This window comes from Silurus aristotelis, assembly GCF_946808225.1.
Source record: "Silurus aristotelis genome assembly, chromosome: 13".
NCBI classification, from domain to species: Eukaryota; Metazoa; Chordata; class Actinopteri; order Siluriformes; family Siluridae; genus Silurus; species Silurus aristotelis.
The window spans coordinates 1,689,745-1,704,526 of record NC_139586.1 but is presented as its reverse complement, the minus strand read 5'-3'; the positions used below and the strand labels follow the sequence as shown (position 1 = coordinate 1,704,526).

Below are 14,782 nucleotides of genomic sequence, written 5' to 3'. Positions count from 1 at the left end.
TTTTTTAAGCGAGACTTATTTGCTTTACAATGATTTTTTTTTTCTTTTTCTTCACTCCTTATTTAAATGTGCCGTTCCAGCTTGCCCGCTATCGCAGTACGAACTCGGCTGTGAGAAACCTCGTCTGGGTTATCAGGGGTGCGTCCGTCTGCTCTTTCTCAACAACCAACCCATCAACCTCAGCAGAATTCAACAGGAGAAACGCGCCAACTTCAGCGAGCTCAGCTTCGACATCTGCGGCATCCGAGACAGGTCAGAGTTTTCAGAGGCTTCACTTGATTTTTCTCTCTCTCTCACACACACACACTGAAATAACAAAACAGTTTGCATGCTCTCCACTTCGGTGCAACCATAACAATGATTCATTTTCTTACTGCGAAAAATGTAATAATTAAATAAATAAATATTGATAATAAAGTAATTAAACTATCGATATTGAAAAAATCTTGCATGTCCTTACTTTTTCAGATGTGTTCCTAATTTCTGTGAGCATGGTGGAGTTTGCTACCAGACCTGGGACAACTTCTACTGCAACTGCTCCGGAACAGGCTACATGGGTTCAACCTGCCATAACAGTAAGTTTAATTAACACTAGTTTTATAACATGTATTTTTTTTTTTTTTAAAACAACTGATTTGAATAAATTAACTCAGTTTTTCGTATTGTTGTTCTGAAGCACAGATGTTTTATTATAGTTATTTTCACGGTTCAGAACAGGAGTTAAAAAAAAGAGCTGAGAGTTTTAGGACTTAAAAAAAAAAAAAAGGACTTTAAAAAAAAGCTAGTTAAGACTATGAGCTGCAGCCATTTCACTGCAATGTTGGAGCAGATTAGAGCGATTCCAGCCCTCGAGCTGTTTTTTATTCTCAAGTTCTCGTACATGTAGGAGGTGCACTTCAAATCCCACCATAACAAATCCTCAATAGGTTTTCTTATTGAAATCGTTTTTAAACGAAAATGATCTAGCTCCAGCCAAATCCCTACCCCAGGGTTCTTACGCCTTCTGGAAAAGTGTTAAAAAGTATGGAATTTGAATTGAGTGATTTCCAAGTTTGGATTAGTTTGGGTGGGTGGTTGGGTGGGGGGGGGGTGTTTCCATTGTGTTTCCACGTTTGTTGCCTTATTTGTTTTTCTGAAATATTAAATTTGTAATATTTATTCTAAAACAAAAGTGACATCCACACTAATTTGAATACCTTCCGAGAACTTTCGCAGAAAATTCGCAGCAACGACAAAAAATGCGTCATCGTTTTCGAAATCCACTTTCCAGAGCGTTTTTCAAAACGTTCAGTTCATCCCGAAGGTGTTCAATAGGGTTTAGAGCCTTTTAGCAGGAGATCTACCAGTCTCAAGTCATGTATAGCATATCTTTATGGCGTCTTACACAATTGTGCCCCTCCAAATCTGGAACCATATACAAGAAGATATTTAATAGAGTTAAAAAGTAGGCGCCGAATGTCTTTTTATTTCAGTTCAGTTTATTCTACGCCTGTAGGTGAAGCGGCATTGCTCTCTTCCCGAGCAAACAATTGCTTCGTAATATCTTCCGATTGATTTCCCGCTCGGAAAGAAAAGAAAACTGCGATCTCCGAATGAATCCTGAAGTGTCTATAAGCAGGAATAAAAGGGGATGTCTGATTCATCCCAGCGTACATCCTTCTGTTGCAGACATGAATTAGACAAATTGCATAACATTTATGTGAATATTGAATGAACAATACAGAACATTTCTTTGCTGCCACACTGACAGGATAAAGACTGTTATAATGACTCACTTCACAATAAACCCCTGGAACGTTGTATTTCTATTACAGTGGATAATGACTGATGGTGACACAATGAAAATTTCTACCTTTATTAGTTCTTGTTAGGAGGGCCAAATATCCATATCTGTATTAAAAGCTTGCTGAGAAACCCTGGAACAGATCATTAGAGGGGTAGATAAAGCAGCACTGTCAGCACAGTCTTTGAGTTCAGTCAGTTCCTCTTACAGTTCCTTGACCTGAGCTGGAATTACTTTAAGTCGTAATTGGGCTCGAGACTGACGTCTTCGCTTTATCGTGTTCTGGATATTATTTTCGTGTACCAGAACAGGGTTTCATCGTTGTCTTCAAAAGTAATTTTTTATTTATCTAAATTTTGCTAACAATGAATTTGTGTTGCTCGTGTTTTTGATCTCCTGATTATGGGTCTTGTATTTAATTCCTAATGGTCTTAAAAAAGACTTAAATTTGACTTGGTGAAACCTGCAGAAACCCAGCAGAGGTGTAAAGAGAACCTGAAACTCGTACTTGTGTAAAAGTAGAGATACGTTACTGCACAACTGATTGCATACATCCATTACAAGTTCCACTTCCATTCTGACTTGAGTGAAAGTATTCAAGTATCTGATTCGGACAGTATTTGAGTATTTGACTTGGTATTAAGTAGTACTGGTATTTGATTTGCACTAGTCCTCAAGACACACATTGGTGAAAAGCTAAACGGCGGCGAGGTTTTATTTCCTAACATACAAATCACCTCGATAAAACAAAGCTCTAAACAAGTCGGTAAAAAAAGACAAGATCTTTCAGAAAAGGATCTTCAATTACCAAATAAAATGACAGGTTAATGTCAAAGTAGAACTATTAGCTCTATCACAAATCACTCCTGCTACCACTCTTCTCCACCCACTCCACCCTGCCTGCACTCTTTTCTTCACTTCTCCATCACACTTTCCATTACTTTGCACTGTTGACCCCAGGTACCTGAACTCCTCCACCTTTTTCACCTCTTCTCCCTGCAACCGCATCACTCCACTGCCCTCCCTCTCATTCACACACATGTACTCTGTCTTACTCCTACTCACTTTCATTCCCCTTCTCTCCAGCGTGTACCTCCATCCCTCCAGGCTCTTCTGAACCTGCTCTCTACTCTTACCACAAATCACAATATCATCCGCAAACATCATAGTCCACAGAGACTCCTCTCTGACCTCGTCCGTCAACCTGTTGATCACCATTGCAAACAAAAAAAGGTCTCAGAGCCGATCATTGATGCAGTCCACCCTCCACCTTGAACCAGTCTGTCGTTCCTACCGCACACTTCACTTCTGTCAGAGAGAAAGTCTCTCCTAGGCAGCAGATGTGGGTAGAAGAGTGTTGAGCCCTAATGACCTCTTCAACAGAGGTGCAAAATGTCATTGGTAACGCTCATAGTCAATTAGAATAGTGTGGCATAAAAAGTTAATTCACATCAGGATTAACATTATGACCACCTGCACAATGTGTTCCAACACAGGAGCTGCTGTAGCTCGAATTGCTAAAGAAGTTATTGTTTATGCTCAATGGAGGAAAAAAAGGGGGGTCCAACAGGCCGGTGGTCATAATGTTACGTGTGAAACTGTAAACTTTTTTGGCAAAAGGATCCCATTCATAGCAGTTTCAGAAACTATTCTTATCATTACAATTAGTTGTTTGCTATTTAAAGTGTTAGCTAAAAAAAACTTTAAACTAGCAAAGTTTACTCAAAAAAACTGGCATCAAACCAACATTGTGTCGGGAGAAACATCGATGCGATGTTGTCCGTCTTTGACCTTGTCACGCCTCGCACCCACTGTAGAAATTCGTGAAAATAAACGAATATGGGCCAAGTAAACAAGATACGAGTGCCAAATGTTGTCTGATAGAGAATAACTGTGGCGACGAAATTACGTGACCACGCCCGAGAAAACAAACTCTGGGCATTGACAAGTATTTCACTGGGAGCATGAGTGTGTGGACTCCTGGTATGATTGGTATGTGCTGTTTAAACATCCCATTCCACATTTTGCTCTTATAATAACCTCCACTTTTCTGGGAAGATGTTCCACTATATATATATATATGTATGTTTGTGATTTGTGCTCATTTACTCAAGATCTTTCACTCCATACCATGTAGACCAGATCTTCAGGGAGCAGGCTTTGTTCACAGAAACATTGTCCTGCTCAGATTAGAGTCTCCTACAGTAGTTCAATGTGTCCAACTTTGCGCTAACACTTTGAGGAGGAACCACCTGTGGCTTGAAAAGTCAGGTGTTGCAACGTAATCTTTCATATAGTGTACCTGTGAATGAAACGTTTTACCATTCTGTCAGACACGCATTTTAATGTGGTTATGGCCGATATATTTGGGAGGCGCTAAGTAGAAACAGCTGTTCGCCCGCTTAATTATGTCTCAGTATAAATCCACAAACGCAGCCTCTGAAGGAAAGATGTTTGACGATTGTCAGTTGCATTAAAGGAATAGAAAGAAAAACACAAATTGCGGTTTGGAGTTTGGTTTTCTCTGAAGATGTGGCTGTGCGGCGGTTTAGCAAGTCGTTAGCGCCAATGACGTTTCAGTGCTGTGCTGCAGGAGGGCAGTTTTTTTGCTACAGCATCCTTTTAGCATGAAGGGAATTAGCCGAGTAACGTCGTGTTAAAAGCATTAGACAGATGCAGGTGCGGTCTAGACAGCTTCAACAATAATAGACTAGCGAGCGGTGCAAGACGTAAAGATCTGCGAAGTTACCGAGCAACTCAGGAACTTTAAGGACGGATTTGGACTGGAATGAATATCAAACGTTTGATTTATCATTGAACAGCACCTCAGCAATGATGGAACTGTAATGAAAGTATGTAGGGTGATGAGTTCGCTGTGGAGTCTGGTTCCTCTCAATGTTCCTCATGCCATCTCAGGGATTTTTTTTATTAAATTTTTTTTTAACAATGTTCATTGCATCAATTGGAAAAAGTTTAAAGACCCAGACCCACTCACTCGGACGGACACACACTCGGACGGACACACACTCGGACGGACACACACTCGGACGGACACACACTCGGACGGACACACACTCGGACACACTCGGACACACTCGGACACACACACACTCGGACACACACACACACACACACACACACACTCGGACACACACACACACACACTCGGACACACACACACACACACACACACACACACACACTCGGACACACACACACACTCGGACACACACACACACACACACACACACTCGGACACACACACACACACACACACACTCGGACACACACACACACACACACACACTCGGACACACACACACACACACACACACTCGGACACACACACACACACACACACACTCGGACACACACACACACACACACACACTCGGACACACACACACACACACACACACACTTGGACACACACACACACACACTCGGACACACACACACACACACACACACACACACACTCGGACACACACACACACACACACACACACACACACACTCGGACACACACACACACACACACACACACACACACACTCGGACACACTCACACACACACACACACACACTCGGACACACACACACACACACACACACACACACACACACACACTCGGACACACACACACACACACACTCGGACACACACTCGGACACACACTCGGACACACACTCGGACACACTCGGACACACACTCGGACACACTCGGACACACACTCGGACACACTCGGACACACTCGGACACACACTCGGACACACTCGGACACACACTCGGACACACTCGGACACACACACATGCACACACTCACTCACAGACAGACAGACTCACTCACTCACTCACTGACACACAAACACACTCGGACACACACAAACACTCAGACAAAGACACACTCACACACACACACACACACACACACACACACACTCACTCAGACACACTCACTCACTCAGACACACACACACACACACACACACACACACACACACACTCACACACACTCACACACACACACTCACTCACTCACTCAGACACACACACACACACTCACTCAGACACACACACACACACACACTCTCACTCACTCAGACACACACACACACACACACACACACACACTCTCACTCACTCACTCAGACACACACACACACTCTCACTCACTCAGACACACACACACACACACACACACACTTCCTCAGACACACACACACACACACACACACACACACACACACACACACTCACTCACTCACTCACTCACTCACTCACTCACTCAGACACACACACACTCACTCAGACACACACACACTCACTCAGACACACACACACTCACTCAGACACACACACTCTCACTCAGACACACACACTCTCACTCAGACACACACACACTCTCACTCAGACACACACACACTCTCACTCAGACACACACTCAGACACACACACTCACTCAGACACACACACACACACACACTCAGACGACAGACACACAGACTTACTTTATTCATCCCAATGGGAAGTTGCCACTCTTGTCAAGGCAACCTTTGCGAAAGTTGAATCAAAATAGTCATTTTTACTCTTCAGTCACTCGCCGGCACCTGAATTTGAGATCACACACCAGTGTTAAAATGTACAATTCGTTCCTGTATAAGTAATAAAGTTAATGTAATTGGTTATTGTACTTCAAACAACTTAAAAAAAAAATATATAAAAATTTATAGAGTGAGTGGATAAAAAAGTAACTGATCAAGCAAGCAGCAAGCCACCAATCAGGGTCGAGAGTTTTGATCGCCAATTGGTGGTATCTACTTATCACTAAGAGAGTTTTTTGCATTGGTTCAACAGAAAGCAAACCATTTAGAGAAGAATAAATGATGGAAGAAACTCCTGACTCGAACTCACCACAACACCTTTGGGGGGGGGTCCTTATTTACGTACTTATTTAAAATAGCTGAAAATAAGGTTTTGGGATAATAATAATTATAATAATCTTTATTTTATATTGCTCATCTCAAAGCATTTTTTTTTCAAGTATGTAAATAGGAAATAACATTTTGTAAATAATACTAATGCAATTAAATGAAATAAACATCCCCCCAAAAAAAAAAAAAATCACCTGAAGGTCATCCTGAATATGTACATTTAAAGAGCAGATTTATAAACACAAAGATTCAGCCTTTTTATTCTGAACCAGGAGAGAACCTCAACGAGTAGGAGGAACAACTAAAGAATCAGAGGAGCGAAGATCATGAGTTGGAGGATAGACAATAAAAAATTGTGACAAGTAACGAGGTGTAGGGTTTTGTCAATTTGCACAGTTGCTACTGTTTGCACTTCTGGTAGATGCTAATCTGCATTTCGTTGCTGTGTACCTGTGCTATACAATGGCAATAAAGATCTTTTGATAGATGTATAATTTATAAGTCATATAGCAGCTAAATTTGAATCGAGATCAGTAACATTATAGCCGTAATAAATCATAGTACCTTGGACCCTTTAGTGCATTTGATGGCAAATACTTTTGTACTTAAACTCGTGTGATCTTGTCCTGGAGTAATATTTGACCTAGTGTTTCTCTACTTTAACTCGAGTACTAACCAATATTCCTTTTCTCTGTCGTTTTTTCTGGTTTGTTCACAGCGATATTCGAGCGATCGTGTGAAGCATACAGAAATACAGCAAGTCCTTCCGGGGTTTTCACAATCGATCCCGACAGCAGCGGGCCCCTGGAGTCCACACAAGTCAACTGCACAACTCGAGGTACTACTTTTTGTTTGATTTTTCTTGCAGGTTTTAATGAATTCGTCATGTATTTCCAGTTACAGGGTGTTAATTAGGCCTGCGAAAATGTCTAGAGAAATCGCACATCTCATTAACTCGCTTCGGCTTGTCTTTACAAGTCGTTCAACGAGCTCCGCATTTCCTGCATCTCGCTGTCTTTCTGGTAGGGGGGGTGGAGGGGTAGAAATAGGGGTACTAGTGCAGACATTATATGGCAAGTTAAAGACAAGGTTTCGGATTCTCGCACAGCTCATGGTTTGATTCTCAATATTGGTTTGATTCGCGTCACTCTAAAAAGGGTTCCTTCAAATGTCCCCACATACCAACAGCATGTTAAAATCGGGTATAAATAAAAATGTGTATTTGACTTGCATGTTTTTTTTGGATTGTGCCTCAGATTTGTGCTGCCCTTTAAACTTAAAAGAGAGGTTAGATAGCTGGATGGAGCCAAAAGCTTATCCGAGGGAGCACCTCCAGAAGATAATCTGTAAATGCTAATGAGCCTAGAATGTGTGTTTTTGTCTGGTGGAGGAATCCTGAGGACCCAGAGGAAACGCCAAGTGCACAGAAGTGGAAAAAGATTAGCTTTTATGGCATTTGGGAGGTATTTTTAACCTGTTTATAGAAACCAGATCAGCATCGAAATGTGAAAAGCGATGCTGGTCCATCATGCGCTCTGAGGTGTTTCAGCAGCCCCTGTCAGGACTCATTAGCGGCTTCAGCTATCCCTCTTTTTTTTTTTTTTTTTTTTACCTTTCGACGTCCCCGCAGTCTCCCGCATCAGACGGCTGGCTGATTTGACTGTGGGATGAGCCTGTAATACAGCGTGTCTTCTCACCAGAGAAAAGAGGTCCATTATGTCAGCAGCAGGAAGGACTGTCGGTGGAAAAAGGGAAGGGAAAAAAAATCAGTGTCAGCCTAAAGAGACTGGCAGGTTTGGCCTCGCTAGGCTGATCGCTCCATTATTCTTAGTTTTCCTGGAGGCTGACTCAGCCGGCAGGAAAGTGCCGGGGCCGGACATTTAAGTTCAATAAGCCAGCTAAGGATGACCGCACGCTACCTAGTGATGGTTTTCCCTTAGTTACCGTTGTCTTTCAAACTTCCTCTCATTAAGAAAAAATCTGCAAATATATTTTGTTTCCGCCTGACCCCAATTACAGAACTCTGATTCTTTAAGGCTCAGCAAACAGACACTTCTGTCCATCGCACATGCGGCAGATTTTGAATTTGCATCGAGAATAAGGAAGGAAGCCAAGCGAGCGGCGGCTCTAAACACTCCTCTTTCACAACGCCCGTGAATAAATGACCTTCTGTTCCCTACTTGATATTCATCAGGTATTTGCATCTCGATTCATCATGCCGCTAATCTCCTTGTTCTCATTCATGTGCACATGTGGTCAAAATGAATCCTCGCTCAAGAGGCTCGACTACCACAACTTGGCGCAACTGCAGCTTTGACCCAAAAAAAAAGAAATACAATCACATATCTTTTTCTCCCCAGGAGACCAGACGTGGACAGTCATAGGTCACGATCACTTACAGCCTGTTAGCGTTCAAGGTTCCACCCCCAGAAGCCCTTATGTCCTCATTTTCAACTACTCGATCTCACCTTATCACATCCGGTCCCTGGTGGCGTCGTCGGAGCATTGCCAGCAGGAAGTGACGTATCGCTGCAGGAAGTCTCGCCTCTTTGACACTTGGGGTGAGATCTGTCAATGTTTTTGTTTATCTATGTTTATAATAATGGTACTGTTATTTAATTAACCAGTTCCTTTAACCAGTTCTGAGCAACAGCAAACAATTAACGTCTAAATATAAGATTGTAAACAGACTAGAAACAAGTCAAATGATCTGCCGATTGAAATAATAAAACATACGAGGTGGCATCCACAAATACAAAAGTTTTGTAACATGCCAACAGATGGCAGCACGAGGCTGCACGCACAGTCACAAGGTGCACCAAACTTAATAGGTCTCTGCCAAAAGTCGTTCTGTGTACATCGGGAGCCGTGCGACCGGTGCTATTTTGACCGCGTGCGCAATACCGAAAGTATCGGGACACTTTGGCGCCATATGTGGTTCTTCCCCGAACTGTTAGAGGTGCACAGTTGTGTAAGACGCCTTTGAATGTGGTAGCATAAACATTTGGCTTTCATTTGAACTAGGAGAGCCAAACCTGGTCCAGCATCACAATGCACATAGACTCTCCATGGAGATATGCTTTTCAGGGGTTAAAGTGGCCTGAAATTGAGTGCTGATCTCAACCCTTTTGAACACCTTTGGGATGAATTGGAATGCTGACTGCACCCCAGGCCACATACCAATAATATGGTCTATTGATCGTCTCCGCTACTCCGGGTAAATTTGGAAAATGGTGTTTCCTTTACAAACGTTAAGCCATATGTCCACGTTAGTTTTTTTATGCTTTTTAAAAAGTCGCTCATCCACGCCAAAATGTCGGAAAATGCTCACTCTTTAGCCCGCACCCTTTTGCACATGGCGTTTTTTTTTTTTTTTTTTTTTCCTTTCTGGTTCTTCGAAATGTCACAGCAACGACTGAAGTTTTCGAAAAGCATACGTTTTTGAAGACCACACTGTGACGCGAAAACGGCCGTTTGGGGATCGTTTTCAAAGAACGGCATCTCGGAGAGAACGTGAGGCGAAAATGAAGGGAAATATGCTTTTTTTTTGTGTAAATGTATTATTGTGGACATGGCGAAAATTCCTTTTGTATTCCATTTCTAGCTAATTCTTGAGCGTACAATCGTTCTCTTCTGGCTTCGGTTTCATATTGTTCTGCCAAAGTAAACTCCACTGGAAATCCCTTAAGCAAAAGATCACTCTGTACACAAACATGTCTCGAAATAGTCAGATAGTAAATCTTGAAGCAACTGAATGCTTCAGAGAAAGAAGTAGCTACGAAGTGGGACTCTGCCTTTTATTTTCTTTGGTGTGCACATGGTATGGACAAAAGTTTGTGGACAACTTTTGAAGATTCCACGTTGAGTGCTAATTTACTGCTATAATAAGCTCCACTCTTCTGGGAAGATGATCCACTAGATTTTGTAGAGATTCAATCAGCCGCAAGGGCGTTAGCAAAGTCAGGTACTGAAAGAGGTGAGTTGAGGAGGCCTCGGGGTTGAGATCAGAGCGCTGTAGCAGGAGATCTGAACCATGTTAAAGCCATGGATCTGGATTTTTAGTTCAAATTTAATGCTAGCACATCCAAAGACGTCCCATTTTAAATGAATGCCTTCAATTTTGGAGAACCACCACACATGGCTGAAAAAGTCAGGTGTCCTGAAACTTTTATCCTCATACTGTTAATATGATCTCGCATCCTGCAGCTTTTTTTTTTTTTTTTTATTAAATATTCATTAATTATTTTATGAATTCGTTTTTTGTTAGATTTTTTTTTACAAAACGAACCCATTTGACATTGAAGTCCTTGAATATTAAAATGTTCGAGCGAATATTTAGCACCCGCTGTATTCTTTAGTGGTCGCCACATACCGTATAATAATAATGATAATTCATAAATCAGGAGGGCAAGCAATAACGTCGGAAAGTTGCAGCGCAGATGGGAACGTGTTGTGTTTTCCAGATGGCACTCCGCTGTCGTGGTGGCTGGACAGGGACGGTGTTAAGAGGACGTATTGGGGAGGCTCGCTGCCCGGAGTCCAGCAGTGCTCCTGCAGCCTGGAAGGCAACTGCAGGGACATGAACTACTTCTGCAACTGTGACGCTGACCAGGAAACATGGTAACGATCCGTCCGAGACATTTTTGAAAAGAAAAAGAAGTGTGAGCTTTCCATTTCCGGTAGGACACACAGGGAACGTGGTTAAGGTTCTTATCTGACGGTTTGGGGGTTCAAGCCCTGGTATTGCCAAGCTGCCACTTTTGGGCTCTTGAGCAAGACCCTTTGAATGCTTCAGGGGCACTGTATCATTTACATTTACCTTTACAGCATTTGGCCGTACTTGCATTTACCTGATTTAAACGACTGAGCAGTTATGTGTTAAGGGCCTTGCTCAGGGGCCCAGGAGTGGCCGGGATTCGAACTCATGACAGTCAGATAGATCTATATTTCAACACCTTAACCACTAAGTTACCACCTTCCCGTATGCGAATGCTGTACATCATTCAACCAGGGGTCCACGGCCCCTTGGGTGTTTTACGGCGGTACTGCAGGGGGTCCACTAAATACCACTGAATCATAGTTTTTGGTAAAAAAAAAAAATAAATAAATTATATATTTTTTTTTATATTATGCGTATTACATTAAAGTTCTATTGAAATGAAAGCTGAAGTTCTTGAAAATGTATATTCGTCCACCTGATAGTAAAAGGAAAATGCCAACAACTTAATAAATTGTGATTTTTAGGTGCAAAGTATGTTTATGATGCATAAATATTTTTTTTTAACTATATGAAAATGTACAGACAATGATGCCTGTACAACAAAAACATAGTTCTAATTGTCTTAACATAAAATAACTAACGTAATATGATTGGATTTAATGAATATCAGTGGCTGTATTTGACACATTTTGTATCAGGGGGGTCCTGCCCCTTGTCTCTATCGCCTATGGGCTCCTTGACCCAAATATCTTTGAAGAACCCTGCATGTGACAAGTATAAAGCACCTTTACAGTATAAAAGTGCGAACATCAAATATAATACAATCATAGAAAAAAAATCGTCAGTTCTTTTTTCTTTTGGTCCAATGTATTAAAAATATCTCTGTGGGCGAGCTAAGCTAGATAGGTTAGCTTCACACGCTCACCATTAGCACCTTTTTAGCAGCCCCCAGGTCTTTTTTTTTTTTTTCTTTTCTTTTTTCTTTTTTTAAGCTGCAGGCCAAGAAAATCTTTTTTTTTTTTTTTTTCCTTGTTTTTTCTTTCTCTCCTCTCATGCTTACTCATTATTCCTGGTGCCCCGTACACACAGACCAGACACACACACACACACACTATCCTCCCACTCTGTCTGCAGGGTCAACGATACAGGCCTGTTGTCTTACAAAGATCATTTACCGCTCAGTGAGATCGCCATCGGAGACACAAACCGAACGGGCTCGCAGGCGCTCTTTCAGATCGGACCCCTGCGCTGCTCGGGAGATCGTAGGTGTTTTTTTTTTCCGATTCAAGAATACGGTTGACTATGAATTAATTTGTCTGCAGCTGTTTTCTGTTTTTTATATATATATATAATTATGTGTATATATGTATGTATATCTTTCTCTAATTATATTGTTTCTTGTCCCCCAATGTCCTCAGGATTTCTGTGGAACTCGGCCTCGTTTTTCTTAGAGTCCTCGTATCTGCATTTCCCGACGCTGCAAGCCGAGCTTAGCGTCGACGTCTCTTTTTATTTCAAGACTAGCGCTCTGTCTGGTCTCTTCCTGGAGAATGTCGGAGTGCAGGACTTCATCAGGCTGGAGCTGAGCTGTGAGTAACACAGCAGAACCAATTAGAGAAGGTCGTTCTCAGGTTATTCTAAACTAATTGTTTAATTAGGTAGATATCTTGGACATTTAGATCTGGACATTGCTGTGTTAAGAGCTTTATCTTCACATCTTGCACCCTTTTTTGGTATTATTATATTTATATATGGTTATTTACGGTACAGGGTTTTCGGTTCGGTCCCGAAAGCAATCCTTTTTACATGCGAAACATAGTTACAGTCCTCACGATTGTATTAAATGGCGGACCGCAAGTTTTAGTTTCCACATCATGCGTTTTTTTATTATTATAATTAAACTTGAAAACAAACACAACAGTGGCAGAGGTATAAAGAAGAAACTAGAGTTAGCGCAATGTCACTACGATTTGTATCGCATTGTTTTGCGCATGCATGAAATCGCTGCCACTTTCGTTTGAAGTCCAGTGAAGTCCAGCGCTGTGAATTCTTAAGCGTTTTATATCCAGTTTCAATTGAGTGATTGGATGAAGGATGGAAGGAATGAAGACATTTGTTAAAGTATACTGAAATAAGTAGAGCAGTTAAATAGAACATATCTAAAAAAAAATATAAAATTTTATATTTCTATATAAAATAAAATAAAAACTCGTATATCTGTATTACCCAAATGGGATCTAACAAATGTAAACTATTTAATTACATTTTTTTATTTATTACATTTTATTTCAGCAATTGAAATGGTGGCAATTTAAATATAATATAATTGTGCATTGCATTACTTTGATTTGATTTTTATATATTTTTCCCATTAAATATTATTTTAAGTATTATTTAACCATGCAGGGATTTTATTTAGAATTGTTTAAAAAAAAAAAAAAAAAAAAAAAAAAAAAAAAAAAAATTAAACTTAGGTTCACAAATGGATGGATGGATTTATTTATTTATTTCTATTTGCATTTCATTGGCCCACTTCCTGTACTCTGCACAATGACCATAAAGTCATAAAATCTAATATAATCTAAAACCCAGCAGAAATAAAGGAAGAAAATATCTGATCTCTCTGACATGTTTGTTGGTGCCAGATGGGCTGGTTTGAGGATTTTTCAGAAACTGCTGATCTCCTGGGGTTTTCACACAACAGTCTCTAGAGTTTATTCAGAATGGTATGAAAAACACACAAAGAAAAAATAAAAGAAGACTTTGTGTGTGGAGTCTCTGCAGACTTAAAACCTTGTGTTGATGAGACAGAACAGAGGAGAAGGTGCAGCGTGATCTGAGCTGTCCAGAAGTCTAGAATAAACAGACCTGTGCTTGTTTTACAAGAAACATTAGTCGCTGTTTGACGATTGATCTTCACCTCACCTCACTGTTCTTCTGGTCATCTTTCTGCTCTCGTGCCACATCCACCTCCGGGTATGACGTTCTGACGCTGTTATGAAGAGCGACGTACAAAAGTGCTTTGAGGTTCGATCAATGAATAAATCAACACTGGTTCGCCAAGTTGCAGACTTGGGATACCATCATCTTAAAACTCTGATAAACAGAGACATAAAACAAACAGGGAGACTGTTTCAGGAAGAGGAAGGTCTTTGTTATTTGACGATAGGCAGTGACTCAGCTTTTCGGACCTCTAGGGAAAGTTCATTCCACCGCCTCGGTGCAAGAACAGAAAAGAGTCTTGACGTATACCTACATCCTACCCTGAAATGAGGTTGGACCAGTCGAGCAAAAAGATCTGAGGGAGCGTGATGCAGTGTGAGGACTGATCAGAACTTTGAGGT

General features: G+C 41.2%; 2 protein-coding genes across 5 annotated transcripts in view; one reads left to right on the top strand and one right to left on the bottom strand.

Moving 5' to 3' along the window:
* slc4a10a (solute carrier family 4 member 10a) overlaps positions 1-14,782 on the bottom strand; it is a 352,554-nt gene that overhangs the window by 22,574 nt on the left and 315,198 nt on the right. The window lies entirely within an intron of this gene.
* Positions 1-14,782, top strand: part of cntnap5l (contactin associated protein family member 5 like) — a 131,174-nt gene that overhangs the window by 99,016 nt on the left and 17,376 nt on the right. For all 4 annotated transcript variants that reach the window (XM_083557756.1, XM_083557755.1, XM_083557754.1 and 1 more), the window contains 7 exons: positions 81-252; positions 469-575; positions 7,437-7,556; positions 9,079-9,279; positions 11,182-11,338; positions 12,573-12,700; positions 12,857-13,027. In XM_083557756.1, coding sequence (XP_083413882.1) covers positions 81-252; positions 469-575; positions 7,437-7,556; positions 9,079-9,279; positions 11,182-11,338; positions 12,573-12,700; positions 12,857-13,027 — 1,056 coding nt within the window. The remainder of the gene's footprint in view (positions 1-80; positions 253-468; positions 576-7,436; positions 7,557-9,078; positions 9,280-11,181; positions 11,339-12,572; positions 12,701-12,856; positions 13,028-14,782) is intronic.